The 27,910-nt window shown below is 45.3% G+C and overlaps 1 protein-coding gene and 2 long non-coding RNA genes across 4 annotated transcripts; 2 read left to right on the top strand and 1 right to left on the bottom strand.

Annotated features, from left to right (window-relative positions):
- The first annotated feature begins 7,917 nt into the window (after positions 1–7,917).
- Positions 7,918–9,651, top strand: LOC126994535 (uncharacterized). The gene is made up of 3 exons (XR_007749249.1): positions 7,918–8,635; positions 8,836–8,935; positions 9,336–9,651. It is a non-coding gene; the product is annotated as an uncharacterized LOC126994535 (long non-coding RNA).
- Positions 9,652–18,835: 9,184 nt separating this feature from the next.
- Positions 18,836–21,143, bottom strand: LOC126994534 (uncharacterized). Of its 2 annotated transcripts, none has more exons than XR_007749247.1 (3): positions 20,826–21,143; positions 20,617–20,721; positions 18,836–19,241 (listed from the first exon to the last, which is right to left on the bottom strand). It is a non-coding gene; the product is annotated as an uncharacterized LOC126994534 (long non-coding RNA). The 2 variants fall into 2 exon arrangements; XR_007749248.1 differs by having other exon boundaries at positions 20,930–21,143.
- A 702-nt stretch (positions 21,144–21,845) lies between these two features.
- Positions 21,846–25,426, top strand: LOC126994531 (uncharacterized). Its single transcript, XM_050853855.1, has 3 exons — positions 21,846–21,869; positions 22,443–22,597; positions 23,906–25,426. Exons 2-3 carry the CDS (start codon positions 22,445–22,447, stop codon positions 24,344–24,346), a joined length of 594 nt encoding a protein of 197 aa, XP_050709812.1. The 5' UTR covers positions 21,846–21,869; positions 22,443–22,444; the 3' UTR covers positions 24,347–25,426.
- The last annotated feature ends 2,484 nt before the right edge of the window (positions 25,427–27,910 follow it).

The following is a 27,910-nucleotide window of genomic DNA, read 5'->3' as shown; positions in this document are numbered from 1 at the left end:
GAGGCACCCCCAAGATACTAATTTTGAAAAGTTCGAAAAAGTGAAAAAATTGTTTGATGTGTTCTCCGAGTTCATGGTGCCGTTGTTCAGTAATGGTGCATGGTATGGTTGTGGTTGGGGTGTGGTTGGGTGCGGAATTTTCTTGGCTTTTTAATGGTGGTAAGGAGAGTTTCTGGATGTGGAGGGAAAGCTGTGAAAATTGAGAAAATGTGAAGGAAGGTGGGGGTTAAAGGTAGGAAAAAGTACAAATTTTGTGATATGTTCTCTGAGTTTATGGTGCTGTAGTTCAGTAATGGTGCATGGTATGGTTGTGGTTGAGGTGTGGTTAGGTGCGGAATTTTCTTGGCTTTTTAATGGTGGTAAGGAGAGTTTCTGGATGTGGAGGGAAAGCTGTGAAAATGGAGAAAATGTGAAGGAAGGTGGGGGTCAAAAGTGGGAAAAAGTAAAAATTTTGTGATATGTTTTCCGAGTTTATGGGGCTGTAGTTCATTAATGGTGCATGGTATTGTTGTGGTTGGGGTGTGGTTAGGTGCGGAATTTCCTTGGCTTTTTAATGGTGGTAAGGAAAGTTTGTGGATGTGGAGGGAAAGCTGTGAAAATGGAGAAAATGTGAAGGAAGGTGAGGGTCAAAGGTGGGAAAAAGTAAAAATTTGTGATATGTTTTCCGAGTTTATGGTGCTGTAGTTCAGTAATGGTGCATGGTATGGTTGTGGTTAAAGTATGGTTGGATGCGGAATTTCCTTGGCTTTTTAATGGTGCTAAGGAAAGTCTGTGGATGTCAAGGGAAAGCTGTGAAAATGGAGAAAATCTGAAGGAAGGTGGGGGTCAAAAGTGGGAAAAAGTAAAAATTTGTGATATGTTCTCTGAGTTTATGGTGCTGTAGTTCAGTAATGGTGCATGGTATGGTTGTGGTTGAGGTGTGGTTGGGTGCGGAATTTCCTTGCCTTTTTAATCGTGCTAAGGAAAGTTTATGTTTGTGATGGAAAAGCTGTGAAAATGGCAAAAATGTGAAGGAAGGTGGGGGTCAAAAGTGGAAAAAAGTAAAAATTTGTGATATGTTCTCTGAGTTTACGGTGCCGTAGTTCAGTAATGGTGCATGGTATGGTTGTGGTTGAGGTGTGGTTGGGTGCGGAATTTCCTTGGCTTTTTAATGATGCTAAGTAGAGTCCGTGGATGTGAAGGGAAAGCTGTGAAAATGGAGAAAATGTGAAGGAAGGTGAGGGTCAAAAGTGGGAAAAAGTAAAAAATTGTGATATGTTTTCCGAGTTTATGGTGCTGTAGTTCAGTAATGGTGCATGGTATGGTTATGGTTGAAGTATGGTTGGATGCGGAATTTCCTTGGCTTTTTAATGGTGCTAAGGAGAGTCTGTGGATGTGAAGGGAAAGCTGTGAAAATTGCAAAAATATGAAGGAAGGTGGGGGTCAAAAGTGGGAAATCACCAAAACATATAATTTCCGTAAGACATGATCAAGGTTTAAGATGTAAGTAAATAAGTAGATATGTAAGTAAGTAAGTAAGTACATAAGTAGGATGTGACTGAAAAAGGGTTGCCTACTAATTTCAAGACACACACACACACACACACACACACACACACACAGAGGTATACCAAAACGCACACAGCCCCACCCCCCCAAAAAATATTAAAGATACGCACACAAGCCTCAAAAAACGCACACAAGCCTCAGAAAACGCACACAAGCCTCAAAAAATGCACACAAGCCTCAGAAAACGCACACAAGCTTCAGAAAACGCACACAAGCCTCAGAAAACGCACACAAGCCTCAGAAAACGCACACAAGCCTCAGAAAACGCACACAAGCTTCAGAAAACGCACACAAGCCTCAGAAAACGCACACAAGCTTCAGAAAATACACACAAGCCTCAGAAAACGCACACAAGCCTCAGAAAACGCACACAAGCCTCAGAAAACGCACACAAGCCTCAGAAAACGCACACAAGCCTCAGAAAACGCACACAAGCCTCAGAAAACGCACACAAGCCTCAGAAAACGCACACAAGCCTCAAAAAACGCACACAAGCTTCGGAAAACGCACACAAGCCTCAGAAAACGCACACAAGCCTCAGAAAACGCACACAGGCTTCGGAAAACGCAAACAAGCCTCAGAAAATGCACACAAGCTTCAGAAAACGCACATGGCCCAGAGAACTTCCCATACGCACACGCCGAAACCCATACTTACAGGGACAGAGAAATACGTACACAGACGCACATGACCCCCATGAAAATGAAAATCACACACAAGCCTCAGTAAACGCACACGACCCAGACAACATCCCATACACACACACCGAAACCCATACTTACAGGGACAGAGAAATACGTACACAGACGCACATGACCCCCCATAAAAATGAAAAACGCACACAAGCTTCGGAAAACGCACACGGCCCAGACAACATCCCATACGCACACGCCGGAACCCATACTTACAGGGACAGAGAAATACGTACACAGACGCACATGACCCCATATAAATGAAAAACGCACACAAGCTTCGGAAAACGCACACGGCCCAGAAAACACCCCATACGCACATGACTGTTTCTCTCGCAAGTCCCAAAAAGTCCCCCATTAAGCGTACCGCCATTTTTGGGTCGTGATCTATAGACTCCCTCATAGAGTCCCTACAGCCTAAGATTTGGACGCCATTGTTGGGCCAGTGTTCCCGCCGCGCCTTTCAAACAAAACAGGCCCAATAATGGCGTCCAAATCTATGGAGGGAGTCTATCTATGGAGGGAGTCTATCTATCAAGGGAGTCTATCTATCGAGGGAGTCTATCTATCAAGGGAGTCTATCTATCAAGGGAGTCTATCTATCGAGGGAGTCTATCTATCAAGGGAGTCTATCTATGGAGGGAGTCTATCTATCAAGGGAGTCTATCTATCGAGGGAGTCTATCTACCGAGGGAGTCTATCTATCGAGGGAGTCTATCTATCGAGGGAGTCTATCTACCGAGGGAGTCTATCTACCGAGGGAGTCTATCTACCGAGGGAGTCTATCTACCGAGGGAGTCTATCTATCGAGGGAGTCTATCTATCGAGGGAGTCTATCTATCGAGGGAGTCTATCTATCGAGGGAGTCTATCTATCGAGGGAGTCTATCTATCGAGGGAGTCTATCTATCAAGGGAGTCTATCTATCGAGGGAGTCTATCTATCGAGGGAGTCTATCTATCGAGGGAGTCTATCTATCGAGGGAGTCTATCTATCGAGGGAGTCTATCTATCGAGGGAGTCTATCTATCGAGGGAGTCTATCTATCGAGGGAGTCTATCTATCGAGGGAGTCTATCTATCGAGGGAGTCTATCTACCGAGGGAGTCTATCTATCGAGGGAGTCTATCTACCGAGGGAGTCTATCTATCGAGGGAGTCTATCTACCGAGGGAGTCTATCTACCGAGGGAGTCTATCTACGGAGTCTATCTATCAAGGAGTCTATCTACCGAGGAGTCTATCTATCGAGGGAGTCTATCTATCGAGGAGTCTATCTACCGAGGAGTCTATCTATCAAGGAGTCTATCTACCGAGGGAGTCTATCTACCGAGGAGTCTATCTATCGAGGAGTCTATCTATCGAGGAGTCTATCAAGGGAGTCTATCTATCGAGGAGTCTATCTACCGAGGAGTCTATCTACCGAGGGAGTCTATCTATCAAGGAGTCTATCTATCAAGGAGTCTATCTATCGAGGGAGTCTATCTAGAGGAGTCTATCTATCGAGGAGTCTATCTATGGAGGAGTCTATCTATCAGGGAGTCTATCTACCGAGGAGTCTATCTATCGAGAGTCTATCTATGGAGGAGTCTATCTATCAAGTCTATCTACCGAGGAGTCTATCTACCGAGGGAGTCTATCTATCGAGGTCTATCTATGGAGGGAGTCTATCTACCGAGGGAGTCTATCTACCGAGGGAGTCTATCTATCGAGGGAGTCTATCTATCGAGGGAGTCTATCTATCGAGGGAGTCTATCTATCGAGGGAGTCTATCTATGGAGGGAGTCTATCTATCGAGGGAGTCTATCTATCGAGGGAGTCTATCTATCGAGGGAGTCTATCTACCGAGGGAGTCTATCTATCGAGGGAGTCTATCTATCGAGGGAGTCTATCAAGGGAGTCTATCTATCGAGGGAGTCTATCTACCGAGGGAGTCTATCTACCGAGGGAGTCTATCTATCGAGGGAGTCTATCTATCGAGGGAGTCTATCTATCGAGGGAGTCTATCTACCGAGGGAGTCTATCTATCGAGGGAGTCTATCTATGGAGGGAGTCTATCTATGGAGGGAGTCTATCTATGGAGGGAGTCTATCTATGGAGGGAGTCTATCTATGGAGGGAGTCTATCTACCGAGGGAGTCTATCTACCAAGGGAGTCTATCTATCGAGGGAGTCTATCTACCGAGGGAGTCTATCTATCGAGGGAGTCTATCTATCGAGGGAGTCTATCTATGGAGGGAGTCTATCTACCGAGGGAGTCTATCTACCGAGGGAGTCTATCTATCGAGGGAGTCTATCTATCGAGGGAGTCTATCTATCAAGGGAGTCTATCTATCGAGGGAGTCTATCTATCGAGGGAGTCTATCTAACGAGGGAGTCTATTCATCGAGGAGTCTATCTACCGAGGGAGTCCATCTATCGAGGAGTTCATCTATCGAGGGAGTCCATCTATGGAGGAGTCTATCTACCCAGGGAGCTATCCACCGAGGGAGCCCATCTATCATCGAGGGAGTCTATCTATCGAGGAGCCCATCTATCAAGGTGTCTATCTATCGAGGGAGTCTATCTATCGAGGGAGTCTATCTACCGAGGGAGTCTATCTATCGAGGGAGTCTATCTACCGAGGGAGTCTATCTATCGAGGGAGTCTATCTATCGAGGGAGTCTATCTACCGAGGAGCTCCATCTACCGAGGGAGTCTATCTATCGAGGAGTCCATTCATCGAGGAGTCCATCTACCGAGGGAGTCTATCTATCGAGGAGTCCATCTATCGAGGAGTCTATCTACAGGAGTCTATCTATGGAGGGAGTCTATCTATCGAGGGAGTCTATCTATCAAGGGAGTCTATCTACCGAGGGGGAGCTCTATCTACCCGAGGGAGTCCATCTACCGAGGGAGTCTGTCTACCCAGGGAGTCCATCTATCGAGGGGTCTATCTATCGAGGAGTCCATCTATGGAGGGAGTCCATCTACCGAGGGAGTCTATCTACCGAGGGAGCTCTATCTATCGAGGAGTCTATCTACGAGGAGTCTATCTATCGAGGGAGCTCATCTATCGAGGGAGTCCATTCTACCGAGGGAGTCTATCTATCAGGGAGTCTATCTATCGAGGGAGTCTATCTATCGAGGAGTCTATCTATCGAGGAGTCTATTCACCGAGGAGCCCATCTATCGAGGGAGCCCATCTATCTGTGCAGGAGTCTATCTACCGAGGAGTCTATCTATCGAGGAGTTTATCTATCGAGGAGCTCCATCTATCAGGGAGCTCCATCTATCGAGGGAGTCTATCTACCGAGGAGGAGTCCATCTATCGAGGGAGTCTATCTATCGAGGGAGTCCATCTACCGAGGAGTCTATCTACCAGGGAGTCTATCTATGGAGGGAGTCTATCTATGGAGGGAGTCTATCTATGGAGGGAGTCTATCTATGGAGGGAGTCTATCTATGGAGGGAGTCTATCTATGGAGGGAGTCTATCTATGGAGGGAGTCTATCTATGGAGGGAGTCTATCTATGGAGGGAGTCTCTACCCGAGGGAGTCTATCTACCAAGGAGTCTATCTATCGAGGAGTCTATCTACCAAGGAGTCTATCTATCGAGGAGTCTATCTACCAAGGAGTCTATCTATCGAGGAGTCTATCTACCGAGGAGTCTATCTATCGAGGAGTCTATCTACCGGGAGTCTATCTATCGAGGAGTCTATCTATCGAGGAGTCCATCTACCGAGGAGTCCATCTATCGAGGAGCTCCATCTACCGAGGAGTCTATCTATCGAGGGAGTCTATCTACCGAGGAGCCCATCTACCAGGGAGTCTATCTACCGAGGAGTCTATCTATCGAGGAGTCTATCTATCGAGGGAGCTCTATCTACCGAGGGAGTCTATCTACCGAGGGAGCTCCATTCTATCGAGGAGTCCATCTATCGAGGGAGTCTATCTATCGAGGGAGTCCATCTATCGAGGGAGCTCCATTCAATGAGGAGTCTATCTATCGAGGAGCCTTCTATCTATCGAGGAGTCCATCTATCAGGAGTCTATCTATCGAGGAGTCCATCTACCGAGGGAGTTCATCTATCGAGGGAGTCTATCTACCGAGGGAGTCCATCTACCGAGGGAGTCTATCTACCGAGGGAGTCTATCTACCGAGGAGTCCATTCATCGAGGAGTCTATCTATCGAGGAGTCTATCTATCGAGGGAGTCCATCTATCAAGGAGTCTATCTATCGAGGAGTCCATCTACCAGGGAGTCCATTCATCGAGGGAGTCTATCTACCGAGGGAGTCTATCTACCAAGGAGTCCCAGGGAGTCTATCTATCGAGGAGTCCATCTATCGAGGAAGTCTATCTACCGAGGGAGTCTATCTACCGAGGAAGTCTATCTATCGAGGGAGTCCATCTATCGAGGAGTCTATCTATCGAGGAGTCTATCTACCGAGGGAGTCTATCTATAGGAGCCCATCTACTGAGGAGTCTATCTACCGAGGAGTCTATCTATGGAGGGAGCTCCATCGAGGAGTCTATCTATCGAGGGAGTCTATCTATCGAGGAGCCCATCTATCGAGGGAGTCCATCTATCGAGGAGTCTATCTATCGAGGAGTCCATCTATCGAGGAGTCTATCTATCGAGGGAGTCTATCTATCGAGGAGTCTATCTATCGAGGGAGTCTATCTATCAAGTGAGTCTATCTATCGAGGGAGTCCATCTATCGAGGAGTCTATCTATCGAGGGAGTCTATCTATCGAGGGAGTCTATCTACCGAGGGAGTCTATCTATCGAGGGAGTCTATCTATCGAGGGAGTCTATCTACCGAGGGAGTCTATCTATCGAGGGAGTCTATCTATCGAGGGAGTCTATCTATCGAGGGAGTCTATCTATCGAGGGAGTCTATCTATCGAGGGAGTCTATCTATCGAGGGAGTCTATCTACCGAGGGAGTCTATCTATCAAGGGAGTCTATCTACCGAGGAGCCCATTCATTGAGGGAGTCTATCTATCAAGGGAGTCTATCTATCGAGGGAGTCTATCTATCGAGGAGCTATCTATCGAGGGAGTCCATTCACCGAGGGAGTCTATCTACCGAGGGAGTCTATCTATCGAGGGAGTCTATCTATCGAGGGAGTCTATCTATCGAGGGAGTCTATCTATCGAGGGAGTCTATCTATGGAGGGAGTCTATCTATCGAGGGAGTCTATCTACCGAGGGAGTCTATCTACCGAGGGAGTCTATCTACCGAGGGAGTCTATCTATCGAGGGAGTCTATCTATCGAGGGAGTCTATCTACCGAGGGAGTCTATCTACCGAGGGAGTCTATCTACCGAGGGAGTCTATCTATCGAGGGAGTCTATCTACCGAGGGAGTCTATCACGCACGAGGCCGACGCAGAATGTCCAGCAGGGAGGTTCAACTTGCGGACTGGTTTTAATATTTCAGTCAGCGCAGCGCTCAGCAACCAGGCTAGTGAGCGTTTCCTGCTGTGTGTTCCCCCAGCGCGCATACGTTTCGCAAAGCATACCCAGCGATCCCAATGCTTGTATATTTCAGTCAGCGCAGCGCTCAGCAACCAGGCTAGTGAGAGTTCCCTGCTGTGTGTTCCCCCAGCGAGCATACGTTTCGCACAGCACAACCAGTCACCCCAATGCTTGTATATTTCAGTCAGCGCAGCGCTCAGCAACATGGCAAGTGAGCGTTTCCTGCTGTGTGTTCCCCCAGCGAGCATACGTTTCGCAGAGCATAACCAGCAATCCCAATGCTTGTATATTTCAGTCAGCGCAGCGCTCAGCAACCAGGCTAGTGAGCGTTTCCTGCTGTGTGTTCCCCCAGCGCGCATACGTTTCGCAGAGCACAACCAGCGATCCCAATGCTTGTATATTTCAGTCAGCGCAGCGCTCAGCAACCAGGCTAGTGAGCGTTTCCTGCTGTGTGTTCCCCCAGCGCGCATACGTTTCGAAAAGCATACACAGCGATCCCAATGTTCTTATCCCGGTACGCTACGGGTCCAGAATTAGATGTTAAGCTTCCATATTATAATCAAGGGAGGAAATACATGTCTCTAAGCCAAGGCGAGAAGGTCCCAGCGCTCCAAGGTACAGAATAGGCCTAGTCTCTTTCCCCTAACCAGCCCGTGGGAAGTTGTTTTCTTGGGGTTTAAGGGAGAAGATTGTATCCTGTAGTTCAGTATTGGTGCATGGTATGGTTGTGGTTGAGGTGTGGTTGGGTGCGGAATTTTCTTAGCTTTTTAATGGTGGTAAGGAGAGTCTGTGTATGTGATGGGAAAGCTGTGAAAATGGCAAAAATGTGAAGGAAGGTGGGGGTCAAAAGTGGGAAAAAGTAAAAATTTTGTGATATGTTCTCCGAGTTTATGGTGCTGTAGTTCAGTAATGGTGCATGGTATGGTTATGGTTGAGGTGCGGTTGAGTGCGGAATTTTCTTGGCTTTTTAATGGTGCTAAGGAAAGTTTCTGGATGTGATGGGAAAGCTGTGAAAATGGCAAAAATGTGAAGGAAGGTGGGGGTCAAAAGTGGGAAAAAGTAAAAATTTTGTGATATGTTCTCCGAGTTTATGGTGCTGTAGTTCAGTATTGGTGCATGGTATGGTTGTGGTTGAGGTGTGGTTGGGTGCGGAATTTTCTTAGCTTTTTAATGGTGGTAAGGAGAGTCTGTGGATGTGGAGGGAAAGCTGTGAAAATGGCAAAAATGTGAAGGAAGGTGGCGGTCAAAAGTGGGAAAAAGTAAAAATTTTGTGATATGTTCTCCGAGTTTATGGTGGTGTAGTTCAGTAATGGTGCATGGTATGATTATGGTTGAAGTATGGTTGGATGCGGAATTTACTTGGCTTTCTAATGGTGCTAAGGAGAGTCCGTGGATGTGAAGGAAAAGCTATGAAAATTGAGAAAATGTGAAGGAAGGTGGGGGTCAAAAGTGGGAAAAAGTAAAAATTTTGTGATATGTTCTCCGAGTTTATGGTGCTGTAGTTCAGTAATGGTGCATGATATGGTTGTGGTTGAAGTATGGTTGGGTGCAGAATTTCCTTGGCTTTTTAATGGTGCTAAGGAAAGTCTGTGGATATGAAGGGAAAGCTGTGAAAATTGAGAAAATGTGAAGGAAGGTGGGGGTCAAAAGTGGGAAAAAGTAAAAATTTTGTGATATGTTCTCCGAGTTTATGGTGCTGTAGTTCAGTAATGGTGCATGGTATGGTTGTGGTTGAAGTATGGTTGGATGCGGAATTTCCTTGGCTTTTTAATGGTGCTAAGGAGAGTCCGTGGATGTGAAGGGAAAGCTGTGAAAATTGCAAAAATGTGAAGGAAGGTGGGGGTCGAAAGTGGGAAAAAGTAAAAATTTTGTGATATGTTCTCTGAGTTTATGGTGCTGTAGTTCAGTAATGGTGCATGGTATGGTTGTGGTTGAAGTATGGTTGGATGCGGAATTTCCTTGGCTTTTTAATGGTGCTAAGGAAAGCTTGTGGATGTGATGGGAAAGCTGTGAAAATTGAGAAAATGTGAAGGAAGATGGGGGTCAAAGGTGGGAAAAAGTAAAAAATTGTGATATGTTTTCCGAGTTTATGGTGCTGTAGTTCAGTAATGGTGCATGTTATGGTTGTGGTTGACGTGTGGTTGGGTGCGGAATTTCCTTGGCTTTTTAATGGTGCTAAGGAGAGTCCGTGGATGTGAAGGGAAAGCTGTGAAAATGGCAAAAATGTGAAGGAAGGTGGGGGTCAAAAGTGGGAAAAAGTAAAAATTTGGGATATGTTCTCTGAGTTTATGGTGCTGTAGTTCAGTAATGGTGCATGGTATGGTTATGGTTGAAGTATGGTTGGATGCGGAATTTCCTTGGCTTTTTAATGGTGCTAAGGAGAGTCTGTGGATGTGGAGGGAAAGCTGTGAAAATAGCAAAAATGTGAAGGAAGGTGAGGGTCAAAGGTGGGAAAAAGTAAAAATTTGGGATATGTTCTCTGAGTTTATGGTGCCGTAGTTCAGTAATGGTGCATGGTATGGTTGTGGTTGAAGTATGGTTGGATGCGGAATTTTCTTAGCTTTTTAATGGTGCTAAGGACAGTCTGTGTATGTGATGGGAAAGCTGTGAAAATGGCAAAAATGTGAAGGAAGGTGGGGGTTGAAATTACCAGAAACACAACACGAGTGGCCAAACAAATATACAAACAGATATGCAACAAAATACAACACACATTCATGCACAGAGAGAGAGAGAGAGAGAGAGAGAGAGAGAGAGAGAGAGAGAGAGAGATCCACCCAATGATAGTTTAAATATGCTACCCAACCCTAAGCCCTCTGTGACCTATTTTGCGGCTATCCATATTATCCCGTACTATTTTGAACGCTAAATAGTCCTTGAATTGTATTGTGAAAGCGTACCCATGACGGTTGAGGGTTTGCGGAAAAGATATATATATGAAGATACTCTCTCTCTCTCTCTCTCTCTCTCTCTCTAACACACACACACACACACACACACACACACAGAGGGAGAGAGCGAGAGACAGAGAGAGAGAGAGAGAATATCAACAACCCAGCCTTACCCTTCTACACACCCATATTTCCGCCCATTAACACCCCTCCAAGGACACTTAAGGACACGTACTCTTAGCCATGTACCCCCCGGACCCCCACGGACAAGGACAAGGCGCTACGTACGTGGGGACAGGTGGAAATGGCGTGAAATTCGTAGCAATACAAATAACCAAGGGAGGGATATTGCAAATGGCTGCCACTTGGCCCTAGTCTGAGTCTCGGGTGCTATTGTTGATGGTTTTCAGCCTTTTCATCGGGGTAACATATACAAAGGCTTGGTAATGGGCTATTTATTCACTTCTAAGGTCATTTAAGTCCATCCAGTGGTCTAATTAGGGTTTTTAAGTTTAATTATATGCTTTAAGATTTCAATATATCGTGCATGGTAGCTTTAATGGTATGCGGGGTTACCATAACAATGCAAATGGTAGCGTCTTGGTCCTGGCCTGAGTCTTGGGTAACGGCGTTGATGTTTTTCATGATTTTTAACGGAATAACATAAACAAAAAAATGACAGATTGAAAAATATATAATAATTAACATGTAGTAGTAGTAGTAGTAGTAGTAGTAGTAGAGATAGATAGATAGAGAGAGATAGAGAGATAGTTTTATAACCCTGGTGGTAGTGTGACCCTTCCTCTGTACCGTGAACCTAAAGAAACACACATTTGACAAGGCTTTCCTAGGAGTTGTGGGCATTTCCAGGGGTAGTTTTATGACCCTGGTGGTAGTGTGACCCTTCCTCTGTACCGTGAACCTAAGGAAACACACATTTGCCAAGGCTTTCCTAGGAGTTGTGGGCATTTCCAGGGGTAGTTTTGTGACCCTGGTGGTAGTGTGACCCTTCTTCTGTACCGTGAACCTAAGGAAACACATATTTGACAAGGCTTTCGTAGGAGTTGTGGGCATTTCCAGGGGTAGTTTTATGACCCTGGTGGTAGTCTGACCCTTCCTCTGTACCGTGAACCTAAAGAAACACACATTAGAACCCGACTGATCCATTCTTTGACCTTCAGAAATAGCTGATGTAACATAGCAATTTGAGTTTTACGCCATATTGTTCCTCGTGCGCAAAGTGTCATCGATCAAAAACAATGTTGATCTGTCTACGTATTCGTGAAATCTTTGAGTATTTTAAAACATTCTCAAGAGGGAACTTGTTAAGGGTTGAAAGTCTTTGTTCGTAGGGTTTGAAGCGCAAGGAAGGGATCATTTTCGTTGCCCGACGCTGAACACCTTCTAATTTAGCAATGTTCTTTGTATGGTGGGGAGACCAAAACTGTACCGCTGAGAGAGAGAGAGAGAGAGAGAGAGAGAGAGAGAGAGAGAGAGAGAGAGAGAGAGAGAGACTCGCCCACTCACCCACTCAACACACACACACACACACACACACACACACACACACACATTTTATAACAAGTTTTTGACAAGATTTTTCCGTGTCATGGAGAGAGAGAGAGAGAGAGAGAGAGAGAGAGAGAGAGAGAGAGAGAGAGAGAGAGAGAGAGAGAGAGAGAGAGAGAGAGAGAGAGAGAGAGAGAGAGAGAACTTTCATTCATCCCTTCCCTTCCCTTCCCTTCCCATCCCATCCCATCCCTTCCGTTCTCTTCCCATCCCTTCCCTTCCTTTCCCTTCCCATCCCTTCCCTTCCCTTCCCTTCTCATCCCATCCCTTCCCTTCCCTTCCCTTCACTTCCCATCCCATCCCTTCCCTTCCCTTCCCTTCCCTTCCCTTCCCTTCACTTCCCATCCCTTCCCTTCCCTTCCCTTCCCATCCCTTCCCTTCCTTTCCCTTCCCTTCCCTCCTTCCCATCCCTTCCCTTCTCTTCCTTTCCTTCCCATCCCTTCCTTCCTTCCTTCCCATACCATCCCTTCCTTCCTTCCTTCACTTCCCATCCCATCCCTTCCCTTCCCCTTCCTTCCCTTCCTTCCTTCACTTCCCATCCTTCCCTTCCTTCCCTTCCCTTCCCCATCCCTTCCTTCCTTTCCCTTCCCTTCCTTTCCTTCCCATCCCTTCCCTTCCTTTACCTTCCCATCCCTTCCTTCCTTCCCTTCCTTCCCTTCCTTCCCTTCCCTTCCCATCCTTCCCCTCCCATCCCTTCCCTTCCCTTCCCATCCCTTCCCTTCCCTTCCCTTCCCTTCCCTTCCCTTCCCATCCCTTCCCTTCCCTTCCCTTCCTTTCCCTTCCCATCCCTTCCCTTCCCTTCCCTTCCCATCCCATCCCTTCCCTTCCTTTCCTTCACTTCCCATCCCATCCCTTCCTTCCCTTCCTTCCCCTTCCTTCCCTTCACTTCCCATCCCTTCCTTCCTTCCCTTCCTTCCTTCCCATCCCTTCCTTTCTTTTCCCTTCCCTTCCCTTCCCTTCCCATCCCTTCCCTTCCCTTCCTTCCCTTCCCTTCCCTTCCCATCCCATCAAATCCCATCCCTTCCCATCCCTTTCCTTCCCTTCCTTTCCCATCCCTTCAAATCCCTTCCCATCCCATCAAATCCCTTCCCATCCCATCCCATCCCTACCCATCCCTACCCATCCCTATCCCATCCCATCCCATCCCATCCCAACCCATCCCATCCCATCCCATCCCATCCCATCCCATCCCTTCCCTTCCCATCCCATCCCATCCCATCCCATCCCATCCCTTCCCATCCCATCCCATCCCATCCCATCCCTTCCCTTCCCATCCCATCCCATCCCATCCCTTCCCTTCCCAACCCATCCTTCCTTCCCTTCCCATCCCTTCCCTTCATTTCCCTTCCCTTCCCATCCCTTCCCATCCCATCCCTTTCCTTCCCTTCCCCTCCCATCCCTTCCGTTCTCTTCCCAACCCATCCCAACCCTTCCCTTCCCATCCCTTCCCTTCCCATCCCATCCCATCCCAACCCATCGCTAATAACACAAGGGTTCACTGACATTAAAAACCGGTTATATGTCTTGAGGCGGTTGACATACGGGTATTTGCCGTGCACGGACCGTCGAGTTCCCGTGTATAAGAAAAAGTCTTGGAAAAGTAGATCATTGAAGAAGTGACCGCGCGGCTTTTTACCTGACTTAGCAGAAATCGAGCAGGCAGGCAAGCAGAGAGAGAGAGGGAGGGAAAGGTGACGCAGCAAAAACCTGCTAACCCACTAATGACCCGCTTGGTTGGGAGACGGAAATTTAACGGGAAAAAAACCGTGCATAGAAAAAAATTAAGTTATGGGTCGAATTTTTGAAAAGTAAGCTTGAAAAACGAGAGAGAGAGAGAGAGAGAGAGAGAGAGAGAGAGAGAGAGAGAGAGAGAGAGAGAGAGACACGCCCGCCCACCCACCCACCCACCCATTCAACACACACACACACACACACACACACACACACACACACACACACACGCACACACATATTTAAGTGAAAGGAAAGAGAGAGAGAGAGAGAGAGAGAGAGAGAGAGAGAGAGAGAGAGAGAGAGATAGTAGTAGTAGTAGTAATAATAATAATAATAATAATAATAATAATAATAATAATAATAATAATAATAATAATAATAATAATAATAATTTAAATGACGCAATCCAATTGTTTTTACGCCAATATGGAAACTGGAGCTGTTAAACCTGTTCTCTCTCTCTCTCTCTCTCTCTCTCTCTCTCTCTCTCTCTCTCTCTCTCTAACACTTTTCCTTTATTTATTTCTAACATTCCACCGCTCTCTCTCTCTCTCTCTCTCTCTCTCTCTCTCTCTCTCTCTCTCTCTCTCTCTCTCTCTCTCTCTCTCTCTCTCTCTCTCTCTTATGTCACGTCTCAATCATCCTTCTCTTCAGACACGCGCATAGAACACTCCGAGTATTGATCAGACATATAGGTCGATCGATATATAGAAGACAATTTGCATTCTTACATCATTTACTTTTAAAGGTCAAAGATGAGGTCAGTCGGGTTCAAATGTGTGTTTCCTTAGGTTCACGGTACAGAGGAAGGGTCACACTACCACCAGGGTCACAAAACTACCCCTGGAAATGCCCACAACTCCTAGGAAAGCCTTGGCAAATGTGTGTTTCCTTAGGTTCACGGTACAGAGGAAGGGTCACACTACCACCAGGGTCACAAAACAACCCCGGGAAATGCCCACAACACCTAGGAAAGACTTGGCAAATGTGTGTTACCTTAGTTACACGGTACAGAGGAAGGGTCACACTACCACCAGGGTCACAAAACTACCCCTGGAAATGCCCACAACTCCTAGGAAAGCCTTGTCAAATGTGTGTTTCTTATGTTCACGGTACAGAGGAAGGGTCACACTACCACCAGGGTCACAAAACTACCCCTGGAAATGCCTACAACTCCTACGAAAGCCTTGGCAATTGTGTGTTTCTTTAGGTTCACGGTACAGAGGAAGGGTCACACTACCACCGGGGTCACACTACCACCAGGGTCACACTACCACCAGGGTCATAAAACTACCCCTGGAAATGCCCACAACTCCTAGGAAAGCCTTGGCAAATGTGTGTTTCCTTAGGTTCACGGTACAGAGGAAGGGTCACACTACCACCAGGGTCACACTACCACCAGGGTCACACTACCACCAGGGTCACACTACCACCAGGGTCACACTACCAACAGACCAGTGACATCTCAAGTAATGGACGGCGGACTCTGATGATTCTGCGGCGCCCTTGTCATTAAGCCGCGAATTTTGGAATATCAACCGCTTTGGTGCGAATCGCTATAACTCCCTTATTTCTGGGGCTACGGAAATGTTTTTGGTGTCAATCGACGGGAAATTAAAAGGGCTATATTTTGTATTAAGCGACCGGGCTCAAAAACCTACTCAAAATGGTAAAAAATTGAGTAAATTCGCAAAAAACGACTCAGAAAAAAACCTATTTCTAAGTTCCCAGCCTTGAAAACCACTTATTTTTTGAGAATTTCGAAAAACCTATTCAACAAATGATTTAGCCCTGCCAATGTGCTTTCCAATGTGACGCGTAACATTTCCCTACTCCCAGTAGTCTCGTCGCTAGAGCTCGAAACGTAAACACTTTTGGGAGCGATTTTGACGAACTCCAAACACTTTTACGTTTTAGTCTAGTGTGTCCTCGCTCTTGTCTCTTGAAGGCTGCAATTTGACACTAAATAAATAAATAAAAGTTACAAGCACAAAACTGGGACGTGTCTAAATCGCGTCACAAGGGCCGAAAAACAGGCTATATTGTGACGGCTCAGAGACAAACTTAGAATCGAGGTATCACAAAATCCTTCGAGGTGGTCACACTACATGGCCAAGAGGGGCGACATGTCAAATTACAGCCTTCTAGAGTCAACAGCAAGGCCACACTAGACTAAAACGTAAAAGTGTTTGGAGTTCGTCAAAATCGCTCCCAAAAGTGTTTACGTTTTGAGCGCTAGCGACGAAACTATTGGGAGTAGGGAAATGTTACGCGTCACATTGGAAAGCACATTGGCAGGGCTAAATCATTTGTAAAGTAAGTTTTTCGAAATTCTCAAAAAATAAGTGGTTTTCAAGGCTGGGAACTTAGAAATAGTTTTTTTTCCGAGTAATTTTTTGCGAATTTATTCATTTTTTTACCCTTTCGAGTAGGTTTTTGAGCCCGGTCGCTTAATACAAAATATAGCCCTTTCATTTTCCCGTCGATTGATACCAAAAACATTCCTGTAGCCCCAGAAATAAGGGAGTTATGGCGATTTGCACCAAAGCGGTTGATTTTCCAAAATTCTCAGCTTATTAATTAGTGACAAGGCTGGGGCAAGTCTCCGGTCCATAGGGTAGGGTTCCCTGATCAGGGTCACAAAACTACCCCTGGAAATGCCCACAACTCCTAGGAAAGCCTTGTCAAATGTGTGTTTCCTTAGGTTCACGGTACAGAGGAAGGGTCACACTACCACCAGGGTCATAAAACTACCCCTGGAAATGCCCACAACTCCTAGGAAAGCCTTGGCAAATGTGTGTTTCCTTAGGTTCACGGTACAGAGGAAGGGTCACACTACCACCAGGGTCATAAAACTACCCCTGGAAATGCCCACAACTCCTAGGAAAGCCTTGGCAAATGTGTGTTTCTTAGGTTCACGGTACAGAGGAAGGGTCACACTACCACCAGGGTCATAAAACTACCCCTGGAAATGCCCACAACTCCTACGAAAGCCTTGGCAAATATATGTTCTTAGGTTCATGGTACAGAGGAAGGGTCACACTACCACCAGGGTCACAAAACTACCCCTGGAAATGCCCACAACTCCTAGGAAAGCCTTTTCAAATGTGTGTTTCTTAGGTTCACGGTACAGAGGAAGGGTCACACTACCACCAGGGTCATAAAACTACCCCTGGAAATGCCCACAACTCCTACGAAAGCCTTGGCAAATATGTGTTCTTGGGTTCAGGGTACAGAGGAAGGGTCACACTACCACCAGGGTCACAAAACTACCCCTGGAAATGCCCACAACTCCTAGGAAAGCCTTGGCAAATGTGTGTTCTTGGGAGGCGCAGTTTTTTATAATATCGACCACTCAGCATATTTCCATTGACAGTAAGACCTACTATTACTACTACTACTACTACTACTACTACTACTACTACTACTACTACTACTGCCATTAATATCTTGAGTCATCTTTGGTAGTAAAATAGAAATTGTTACGGCAAGTTTTTATAAGTATTTCTCTCTCTCTCTCTCTCTCTCTCTCTCTCTCTCTCTCTCTCTCTCTCTCTCTCTCTCTCTCTCTCTCTCTCTCTCTCTCTCTCTCTCTCTCTCTCTCTCTCTCTCTCTCTCTCTCTCAAAAGTGCATTCATCCCTTAACCCATGCGCGCATGAAGAGAGAGGTTACTGGATTAGTCATGAGTCACTGTAAATTCTGTAAAATCATTGTAATTGTTGTAATACCACTAATAGTAGTAGTAGTAGTAGTAGTAGTAGTAGTAGTAGTAGTAGTAGTAGTAGTTTGTCTGTCTGGCGTCAAGTTGTCTAAGAAGGATTTCTCTCTCTCTCTCTCTCTCTCTCTCTCTCTCTCTCTCTCTCTCTCTCTCTCTCTCTCTCTCTCTCTCTCTCTCTCTCTCTCTCTCTCTCTCTCTCTTGTTTTCCTTTCTCTCGCTTTTTCTTGTTCTTCTTCTTCTTCTTCTTCTTCTTCTTCTTCCTCCTCCTCCTCCTCCTCCACCTCTCAAGTCAACTCTTTCTAACCGCCAAAAAGGAGTTTAATCGGGTTCAAATGTGTGTTTCCTTAGGTTCACGGTACAGAGGAAGGGTCACACTACCACCAGGGTCACAAAACTACCCCTGGAAATGCCCACAACTCCTAGGAAAGCTTTGGCAAATGTGTGTTTCCTTAGGTTCACGGTACAGAGGAAGGGTCACACTACCACCAGGGTCACAAAACTACCCCTGGAAATGCCCACAACTCCTAGGAAAGCCTTGGCAAATATGTGTTTCCTTAGGTTCACGGTACAGAGGAAGGGTCACACTACCACCAGGGTCATGAAACTACCCCTGGAAATGCCCACAACTCCCACGAAAGCCTTGGCAAATGTGTGTTTCTTTAGGTTCACGGTACAGAGGAAGGGTCACACTACCACCAGGGTCACAAAACTACCCCTGGAAATGCCCACAACTCCTAGGAAAGCCTTGGCAAATGTGTGTTTCTTTAGGTTCACGGTACAGAGGAAGGGTCACACTACCACCAGGGTCACAAAACTACCCCTGGAAATGCCCACAACTCCTAGGAAAGCCTTGGCAAATGTGTGTTTCCTTAGGTTCACGGTACAGAGGAAGGGTCACACTACCACCAGGGTCACAAAACTACCCCTGGAAATGCCCACAACTCCTAGGAAAGCCTTGCCAAATGACGCCAAGCTCGGGGCTCCCTTTGGGCGAGTCTCCCTGCAGCCCCTTCCTACCCTGGGCACCTCCCGGCTGGGTCTATGGACTTGCCAGGCCAGGAACTCCGTGGGGGTCTATTTTACTACCAAAGATAACTCAAGATATTAATGGCAGTAGTAGTAGTAGTAGTAGTAGTAGTAGTAGTAGTAGTAGTAAGTCTCACTGTCAATGGAAATATGCTGAATGGTCGATATTATAAAAAACTGCGCCTCCCAAGAACACACATTTGCCAAGGCTTTCCTAGGAGTTGTGGGCATTTCCAGGGGTAGTTTTGTGACCCTGGTGGTAGTGTGACCCTTCCTCTGTACCGTGAACCTAAGAAACACACATTTGCCAAGGCTTTCCTAGGAGTTGTGGGCATTTCCAGGGGTAGTTTTATGACCCTGGTGGTAGTGTGACCCTTCCTCTGTACCGTGAACCTAAGGAAACACACATTTGCCAAGGCTTTCGTAGGAGTTGTGGGCATTTCCAGGGGTAGTTTTATGACCCTGGTGGTAGTGTGACCCTTCCTCTGTACCGTGAACCTAAGGAAACACACATTTGCCAAGGCTTTCCTAGGAGTTGTGGGCATTTCCAGGGGTAGTTTTATGACCCTGGTGGTAGTGTGACCCTTCCTCTGTACCGTGAACCTAAAGAAACACTCATTAGAATCCGATTGATCCCGTATTTGACCTCTAGAAATAGTTGATATGAAAAACGAATGCCTCTTTTAATATCGGCCATGTCCCACGGCCATACAGTGTCCGGGTCAAACAGCCATACAGAACCCCATGTCTCACACCCACGGAGTCGACAAGGAGCACAAGAGCCGTGATCCTTGCCCTTCACAGTTTGCGCCACGGTGGTGATGCGGTGTTTGGCAGCCTGAGCTCATGGCGTGCTGTAGAAGGGTGTTATCTCTGCAGTATAATCTACTTTAACCCGGTAGCAGCGGGGACCATGTTTCTTAACGGTCCCTCCAAGCGAGAAAAATGAGCAAAAATCCTCCCTCACACAAACCATTTCATAATACATATCAAACTATTCGTGATCAGATTATGTATCATCTATTTTGGGGGTTTATATCATGGGGCAAATTTGGCCCGTCGCTGCTACACGGTAAAGCCACAAATTTGGCCCGTCGCTGCTACACGGTAAAGCCACAAATTTGGCCCGTCGCTGCTACACGGTAAAGCCACAAATTTGGCCCGTCGCTGCTACACGGTAAAGCCACAAATTTGGCCCGTCGCTGCTACACGGTACGGTAATTTGCAAAGCCACAAATTTGGCCCGTCGCTGCTACACGGTAAAGCCACAAATTTGGCCTATCGCTGCTACACGGTAAAGCCACAAATTTGGCCCGTTGCTACGGTAAAGCCACAAATTTGGCCGTCGCTGCTACACGGTAAAGCCACAAATTCGGCTGTCGCTGCTACACGGTAAAGCCACAAATTTGGCCCGTCGCTGCTACACGGTAAAGCCACAAATTCGGCTGTCGCTGCTACACGGTAAAGCCACAAATTTGGCCCGTCGCTGCTACACGGTAAAGCCACAAATTTGGCCCGTCGCTGGTACACGGTAAAGCCACAAATTTGGCCCGTCGCTGCTACACGGTAACACTGCCTGGGGGTTGGGTGATCTCCTCCTCATTCTCTCTCTTTCAATCTTTTTCTCAACTCTCTAAGTCAAAATCCCTAGGTGCGCATTGCCTCACGACTTACCGCGCGCATCTCCGTATCCCCAGGTCCCTGTACCAACTCGTGTGTACCCTATTGTCTATAACCTGCAACAGTATACTAGCAAGCAATCAACCACGCGTCTGCACAGCGCCAGACTCGTGCTGGGCGCCTCCAACACACCTCGGGCCAGGCCGCCACAAGACTTCCTGGCCAGACCCATCCTGGTCGTGAACTACGCTCCCGAGGTCTGGGAAGCTTTCAGAGATCTCAATGGTTATGAAACTACCACTGGAAGGGTAGTTTCATGACCCTGGTGGTAGTGTGACCCTTCCTCTGTACCGTGAACCTAAGGAAACACACATTTGCCAAGGCTTTCCTAGGAGTTGTGGGCATTTCCAGGGGTAGTTTTGTGACCCTGGTGGTAGTGTGACCCTTCCTCTGTACCGTGAACCTAAGAAACACACATTTGCCAAGGCTTTCCTAGGAGTTGTGGGCATTTCCAGGGGTAGTTTTATGACCCTGGTTGTAGTGTGACCCTTCCTCTGTATCGTGAACCTAAGAAACACACATTTGACAAGGCTTTCCTAGGAGTTGTGGGCATTTCCAGGGGTAGTTTTGTGGCCCTGGTGGTAGTGTGACCCTTCCTCTGTACCGTGAACCTAAGGAAACACACATTTGCCAAGGCTTTCCTAGGAGTTGTGGGCATTTCCAGGGGTAGTTTCATGACCCTGGTGGTAGTGTGAGCCTTCCTCTGTACCGTGAACCTAAAGAAACACACATTGGCCAAGGCTTTCCTAGGAGTTGTGGGCATTTCCAGGGGTAGTTTTGTGACCCTGGTGGTAGTGTGACCCTTCCTCTGTACCGTGAACCTAAAGAAACACACATTGGCCAAGGCTTTCGTGGGAGAGATATCCATTTTAATCTATATGGATCTATAAGTATGGAGTGTTTTAAAATGGACATAAACAAAAAATTTAAATGAGGTCACAGAAACCACTAATTCTACATGGAACCAGATGACCCCATTAGAGAGAGAGAGAGAGAGAGAGAGACACCGACTCACACACACACACACACACACACACACACACACACATTGAACTCAATCTACTCTCTCTCTCTCTCTCTCTCTCTCTCTCTCTCTCTCTCTCTCTCTCTCTCTCTGTTGTGTAAGTAATATTACGAGAAAGAGGAAGAGGAAGAAGAGGAGGAGAAAGAGGAGGAGGAGGAAGAAGAAGAAGAAGAAGAAGATGAAGAAGAAGAAGAATCGAATGAAAGAAGGAAGAGGAAGAGGAAGAGGAGGAGGAGGAGGAGGAAGAGGAGAAGGAGGTGGAGGAGGAGGAGGAGGAGGAGGAAGAAGAAGAAGAAGAAAAGATAGATAGATAGATAGATCGAGAGAGAGAGAGAGAGAGAGAGAGAGAGAGAGAGAGAGAGAGAGAGAGAGAGAGAGAGAGGAAAGAGAGAAATAATCTAAACTAAGCAACCCCTCTCTCTCTCTCTCTCTCTCTCTCTCTCTCTCTCTCTCTCTCTCTCTCTCTCTCAGGGTATATAAAGACAGACCGTCACTTTCACAAACACACACTTGCCCTCAGTCACCCGGTAAGCACACACACACACACACACACACACACACAAGCCCCAGACCAGGACCTCTTTCCAACGGGTTAAATGTACAGCAAGAGCAAGAGCAAGGGCTAGAAGGGGTGCAGTCTGTGTAGGGAGGGAGCGAGAGGGTGATAGATTGGGTACATGACGGGTTGAAAAGGGACGCCTATGACACAGACTAGTACCTCTTTCCAACGGGTTAAATGTACAGCAAGAGCAAGAGCAGGGGCTAGAATGGGTGTAGCCTCTGTAGGGAGGGAGCGAGAGGGCGATAGATTGGGTACATGACGGGTTGAAGGGACGCCCAAGACCCAGACCAGGACCAAGAGGCAATAGTGCCGATACAAAGGCCTGGCTAGGGGGAAATCCCAAGCTATCTCTGACATCAAGATCAGGTTCAGGATCATAGAATGGGTGCAGCCTGTGTAGGGAGGGAGCGAGAATGTGATAGACTGGGTACATCCTAGGTTGAAGGTGACGCCCAAGACCCAGACCAGGACCAAACGCCGACAGCCAATCAGAACCAAGCACCAGACTCCCTCGACCAATCAGAACTCTCCTTTCCAGCCATGAGCGCCTACGGACTGTCCCTATTGGTTGGCTGCCAGCTGATCTGCCTGGCCATTGCTGGAGTCCCGTACGGTTACCAGCCACCTGTTAAATCCCCTCAATGCTACCCAAAGACCGTCTACGTCACTGTTCAGCAAGATATCTACAATGAGGCAAGTATTAGTAGTAGTAGTATTGATGTCTGCTCTTCATTCTCTCTATTTTAATCTTTTTCCCAAGTCTCTATGTCAAAATTCACAAGTGCGCGTTGCCTCAGCTCACAAAACGCTCAGCTCCGTAACCTTTTTGCTTAATATTGCTTTCTTCACTTTATTATCTCTATGCGGTTATTATTAACGTCTTCTTCTTCTAATTCTGTCTATTTTAATCTTTTTCCCAACTCTCTATGTCAAAATTCACAAGTGCGCGTTGCCTCAGCTCACAAAACGCTCAACTCCGTAATCTTTTTGCTTAATATTGCTTTCTTCACTTTATTCTCCCTATGCCCCTATTACTAACGTGTTCTCCTTCTAATTCTGTCTATTTTAATTTTTTTTCCCAACTCTCTATGTCAAAATTCATAAGTGCGCGTTGCCTCAGCTCACAAAACGCTCAGCTCCGTAACCTATTGCTTAACATTGCTTTATTCACTTTATTATCTCTATGCGCTTATTACTAACGTGTTCTCCTCCTAATTCTGTCTATTTTAATCTTTTTCCCAACTCTCTATGTCAAAATTCACAAGTGCGCGTTGCCTCAGCTCACAAAACGCGCATATCCGTAACCTTTTGCTTGATATTGCTTTATTCACTTTATTATCTCTATGCGCTTAGTACTAGCGTGTTCTCCTTCTAATTCTGTCTATTTTAATCTTTTTCCCAAGTCTCTATGTCAAAATTCACAAGTGCGCGTTGCCTCAGCTTACAAAACGCGCAGCTCCGTAACCTTTTTGCTTAATATTGCTTTCCTCACTTTATTCTCTCCATGATTCTGTCTATTTTGATTTTTTTTCCAGCTCTCTAAGTTAAAATTCACAAGTGCGCGTTGCTTCACGACTCCCCGCGCGCATCTCCGTAACCTTCTATTGTGATTTCCTCCTCATTCTCTCTATTCCAACTCTTTCCCCAACTCTCTAAGTCATTCTCTCTATTTTAAACCTTTTCCCAGCTCTCTAAGTCTAAATTCACAAGTGCGCATTGCCTCAGGACTCATCGCGCGCGTCTCCGTAACACTCCATCGTGATCTCCTCCTCATTCTCTCCATTTTAATCCTTTTCCCATATCTCTAAGTCAAAATCCCTAAGTGCGCATTGCCTCACGACTCACCGCGCGCATCTCCGTAACCCTCTATCATGATCTCCTCTTTATTCCATCTATTCCAACTCTTTTCCCATCTCTCTAAGTCAAAATCCACAAGTGCGCGTCAAAATCCACAAGTGCGCACTGCCTCACGACTCACCGCGCGCATCTCCGTATCCCCAGGTCCCTGTACCAACTCGTGTGTACCAGACCAAGCTAGTGCCCACACGGTACGACCTGGACGAAGTCGTGGATGTCTACCAGGACCAGATCTCGACCCGGTACTACCCTCAACCCGTCACAACCACCGTACACGAAGCTCTGGTTGACTACGTGACAAACTACAAGTACATCACTGTGACCAAACAAACTCCCGTCGTAGCAACTGTGGACAAGAACATTCCGGCTATTGTCACCGAGACCGACTACAGCCAGGTGGTCTCCGTCGTCATCGATACAGAGATCATTGTAGAAACCGACGTCCTCCCTGTCTACAGCACCAAGAGGGAGATCGTTTTCAACCAGATCTACAACACCAAGGTCATCCCCATCTATGAGACCGTCTGGGATACCAAGATTGTGTACAAGACCCTTTGTGGGGACGATAATAAGGGATATTACTAAATTGGGTACAGCCTGGGTCGGGAGGGAGAGAGAGAGGGAGAGAGGGAGAGTGATAGATCGGTATAGCAGACTCCCATGACCAAGATACTAGACTGGGTGCAGCTTGTGTAGGGAGGGAGAGAGAGACGCCCCCAGCCTGATAGAATGGATCCACCCTGCGTTGAGTGCGAGGGATCGAGTCAAGGGTGATTCTAAAATGGGTTCAAGACGTGACTATATTTTGCTGACCTCTCCATCACGGATCATGTCGACGCGTGCTAAAAGGGATACAGGTTAGGTCGAAACAACATGGCGTCTCTAAAACGGATACAAGGCTTGTCCACCCCCCCCCCCCCCCCCCGGAGCATTGCCAAAACGAAAATGGTCCAAAAATATCAAGTTCCCAATTTCACTACGAACTTAAAGAGTAAGTTTTGTTCTACTTAAAACCACCAATGAAAAGTTTTGTAAGTCTTCCCGTTCTTGAATATAAGTTATGAGTTATGAATATTACTTATGAATATTGAAATGGGTTAAAAAGTTCAAGTTCGGATTTTCACTATGAACTTAAAGAGTAAGTTTTCTTATACGTAAAAAACACCAAGGAAAAGTTTTATAAGTCTCCCAGTTCTTAAATAATAGTATACTCTCCAAATGGGTTAAAAAGTTCAAGTTCGGATTTTCACTATGAACTTAAAGAGTAAGAGTTATTATACTTTAAAAACATCAAGGGAAAGTTTTATAAGTCACCCAGTTCTTAAATAATAGTATACTCTCCAAATGGGTTAAAAAGTTCAAGTTCGGATTTTCGCTATGAACTTAAAGAGTAAGTTTTCTTATACTTAAAAAACATCAAGGGAAAGTTTTATAAGTCTCCCAGTTCTTAAATAATAGTATACTCTCCAAATGGGTTAAAAAGTTCAAGTTCGGATTTTCACTATGAACTTAAAGAGTAAGTTTTCTTATACGTAAAAAACACCAAGGAAAAGTTTTATAAGTCTCCCAGTTCTTAAATAATAGTATACTCTCCAAATGGGTTAAAAAGTTCAAGTTCGGATTTTCACTATGAACTTAAAGAGTAAGTTTTCTTATACTTAAAAACACCAAGAAAAACTTTTATAAGTCTCCCAGTTCTTAAACATCAGTAATGTCGAAAATGGTCCAAAAATTCTAAGTTCCCAATTTCACTATGAACTTAAAGAGTAAGTTTTCTTATACTTAATAACACCAAGGAAAACTTTTATAAGTCTCCCAGTTCTTAAATATTACGCATTGAAAAAAAAAAGAAGGATATATTTATAATGTTAATTTTGAAGTCATATTTAAAACTAGTCCTATTTTCACCAAGTTAATTTTATCACTTATTATTGTTATTATTATTATTATTATTATTATTATTATTATTATTATTATTATTATTATTATTATTATTATTATTGTTATTATTTTTTATTTTATTTTCATTTTGCAAGCAACACACACACACACACACACACACACACACACACACACACACACACGCACACATATACTTAAAACGGTCATACCTAGCCTACTCTCTCTCTCTCTCTCTCTCTCTCTCTCTCTCTCTCTCTCTCTCTCTCTCTCTCTCTCTCTCTCTCACACCAGAATTACAATATATCAAGAATTTATTATTATTATTATTATTATTATTATTATTATTATTATTGTTATTATTATTATTATTATTTTTAATAGTATTATTATAACTATTAGTATTAGTAATTATAATAATCGGGTATATCCTAATTATAAATATGTGTCATCAGTTATATATATAAATGTAATTGTTATAGTAGTAATAGTAGTAGTAGTAGTAGTAGTAGTAGTAGTAGTAGTAGTAGTAGTAGTAGTAGTATTGTCTGTTATGCAACGATTATAATCAATATTGTTGTAATATTAATAATATATATAATTTATCTATGTAATAAAACAAATAATTATGTAAAATATCTTGTTTTTAATGTGTCTGGAACCTGTATAGTGCGTGTGTGTGTGTGTGTGTGTGTGTCTCTCTCTCTCTCTCTCTCTCTCTCTCTCTCTCTCTCTCTCTCTCTGTGTGTGTGTGTGTGTGTGTGTGTGTGTGTGTGTGTGTGTGTGTGTCTCTCTCTCTCTCTCTCTCTCTCTCTCTCTCTCTCTCTCTCTCTCTCTCTCTCTCTCTCTCTCTCTCTCTCTCTCTCTCTCTCTCTCTCTCTCTTTAATGGTCCCAAATCTGATGCCGATACAAAAAGCGGTACCCAGAATCTAGCGTAAGGGTACCAGAAACAGCTTCTAGTGGTCCCAAATCTGGTACCAATACAAAAAGCGGTACCCAGAATCTAGCGTAAGGGTACCCAAAACAGCTTCTAGTGGTCCCAAATCTGGTACCAATACAAAATGTGGTACCCAGAATCTAGCGTAAGGGTACCAGAAACAGCTTCTAGTGGTCCCAAATCTGGTACCAATACAAAAAGCGGTACCCAGAATCTAGCGTAAGGGTACCAATAACAGCTTCGAGTGGTCCTCTTAATCCTCTTCTGAGCCTCTTGATCCTCCTCCATTTCCTCTTAATCTTCTTATAAAGCTCTTAATCGCACTAATAATAATAATAATAAAAATAATAATAATAATAATAATAATAATAATAATAATAATAATAATAATAATAATAGGAAGAAGAAGAAGGAGGAGGAGGAGGAGGAGGAGGAGGTAGAGAAAAAAAATAATTATCAATATTACAAAACTCTCTCTCTCTCTCTCTCTCTCTCTCTCTCTCTCTCTCTCTCTCTCTCTCTCTCTCTCTCTCTCTCTCTCTCTCTCAAATGACACAATTCTGGAAAAATCAAAGGTGAGAGAGAGAGAGAGAGAGAGAGAGAGAGAGAGAGAGAGAGAGAGAGAGAGAGAGAGAGACCCTTTGAACCCGTCCTGAACACAATCTATCACCACAGCTGGGCACGATAACAAAACCTTATTCCCGATACCCGATAACTGATAATGGAAAACCTTATGGCCGATATTTGTTAACTGGAGACACAAATATAGGCGATACCCGATACCCGATATAAATCCACAATTCCGATACTAGCTAGCGATAAGTCCGATAGGCGAAAACGATACTATATTGATATTTCAAATAAAAAACAAAGATGAATTCAAATTTTCATTATCTGTATTTTAGGAAACTTACAAAACCTGAAAACCACACATTGACGCGTAGCTCTGGACGGTAATACTGGAAACCCTGAACCTGTTGTGTTATTTGGCGTCCCCGCCGTCTAAACACTGGTCTCTCGTGAACTGTTCAGACCAGCAGACCTGTACAGTCTCACAAAGCTTTTTAGCCGTAATTAAGAGTTGCTGGAAGGCTGAATCAGACATACAGTACCAGAACGACACTGTACGAGTTGTGTTTATATGTACAGAGTGTCGTTCAGCGAGGATGGTGGTACTGTATGTCTGATTCAGCCTTCCAGCAACTCTGTTAAAAAGCTTTGTGAGACTGTACAGGGCTACGCTTACTGGTCTGAACAGTTCACGAGAGACCAGTGTTTGTAAGCACGATGGGACACCAAATAACACAACACC

Source organism: Eriocheir sinensis, unplaced genomic scaffold (assembly GCF_024679095.1).
Source record: "Eriocheir sinensis breed Jianghai 21 unplaced genomic scaffold, ASM2467909v1 Scaffold817, whole genome shotgun sequence".
NCBI lineage: Eukaryota > Metazoa > Arthropoda > Malacostraca > Decapoda > Varunidae > Eriocheir > Eriocheir sinensis.
The sequence above is the reverse complement of the archived record's forward strand: the minus strand, read 5'-3'. Positions and strand labels throughout refer to the sequence as shown.

Bases quoted from the DNA above. Each gene is read 5' to 3' on its own strand.
- LOC126994531 (XM_050853855.1), top strand. From the start codon at position 22,445: ATGAGCGCCTACGGACTGTCCCTATTGGTTGGCTGCCAGCTGATCTGC. The intron at 22,598-23,905 runs GCAAGTATTAGT...CCGTATCCCCAG, and splicing joins AGCAAGATATCTACAATGAG to GTCCCTGTACCAACTCGTGT.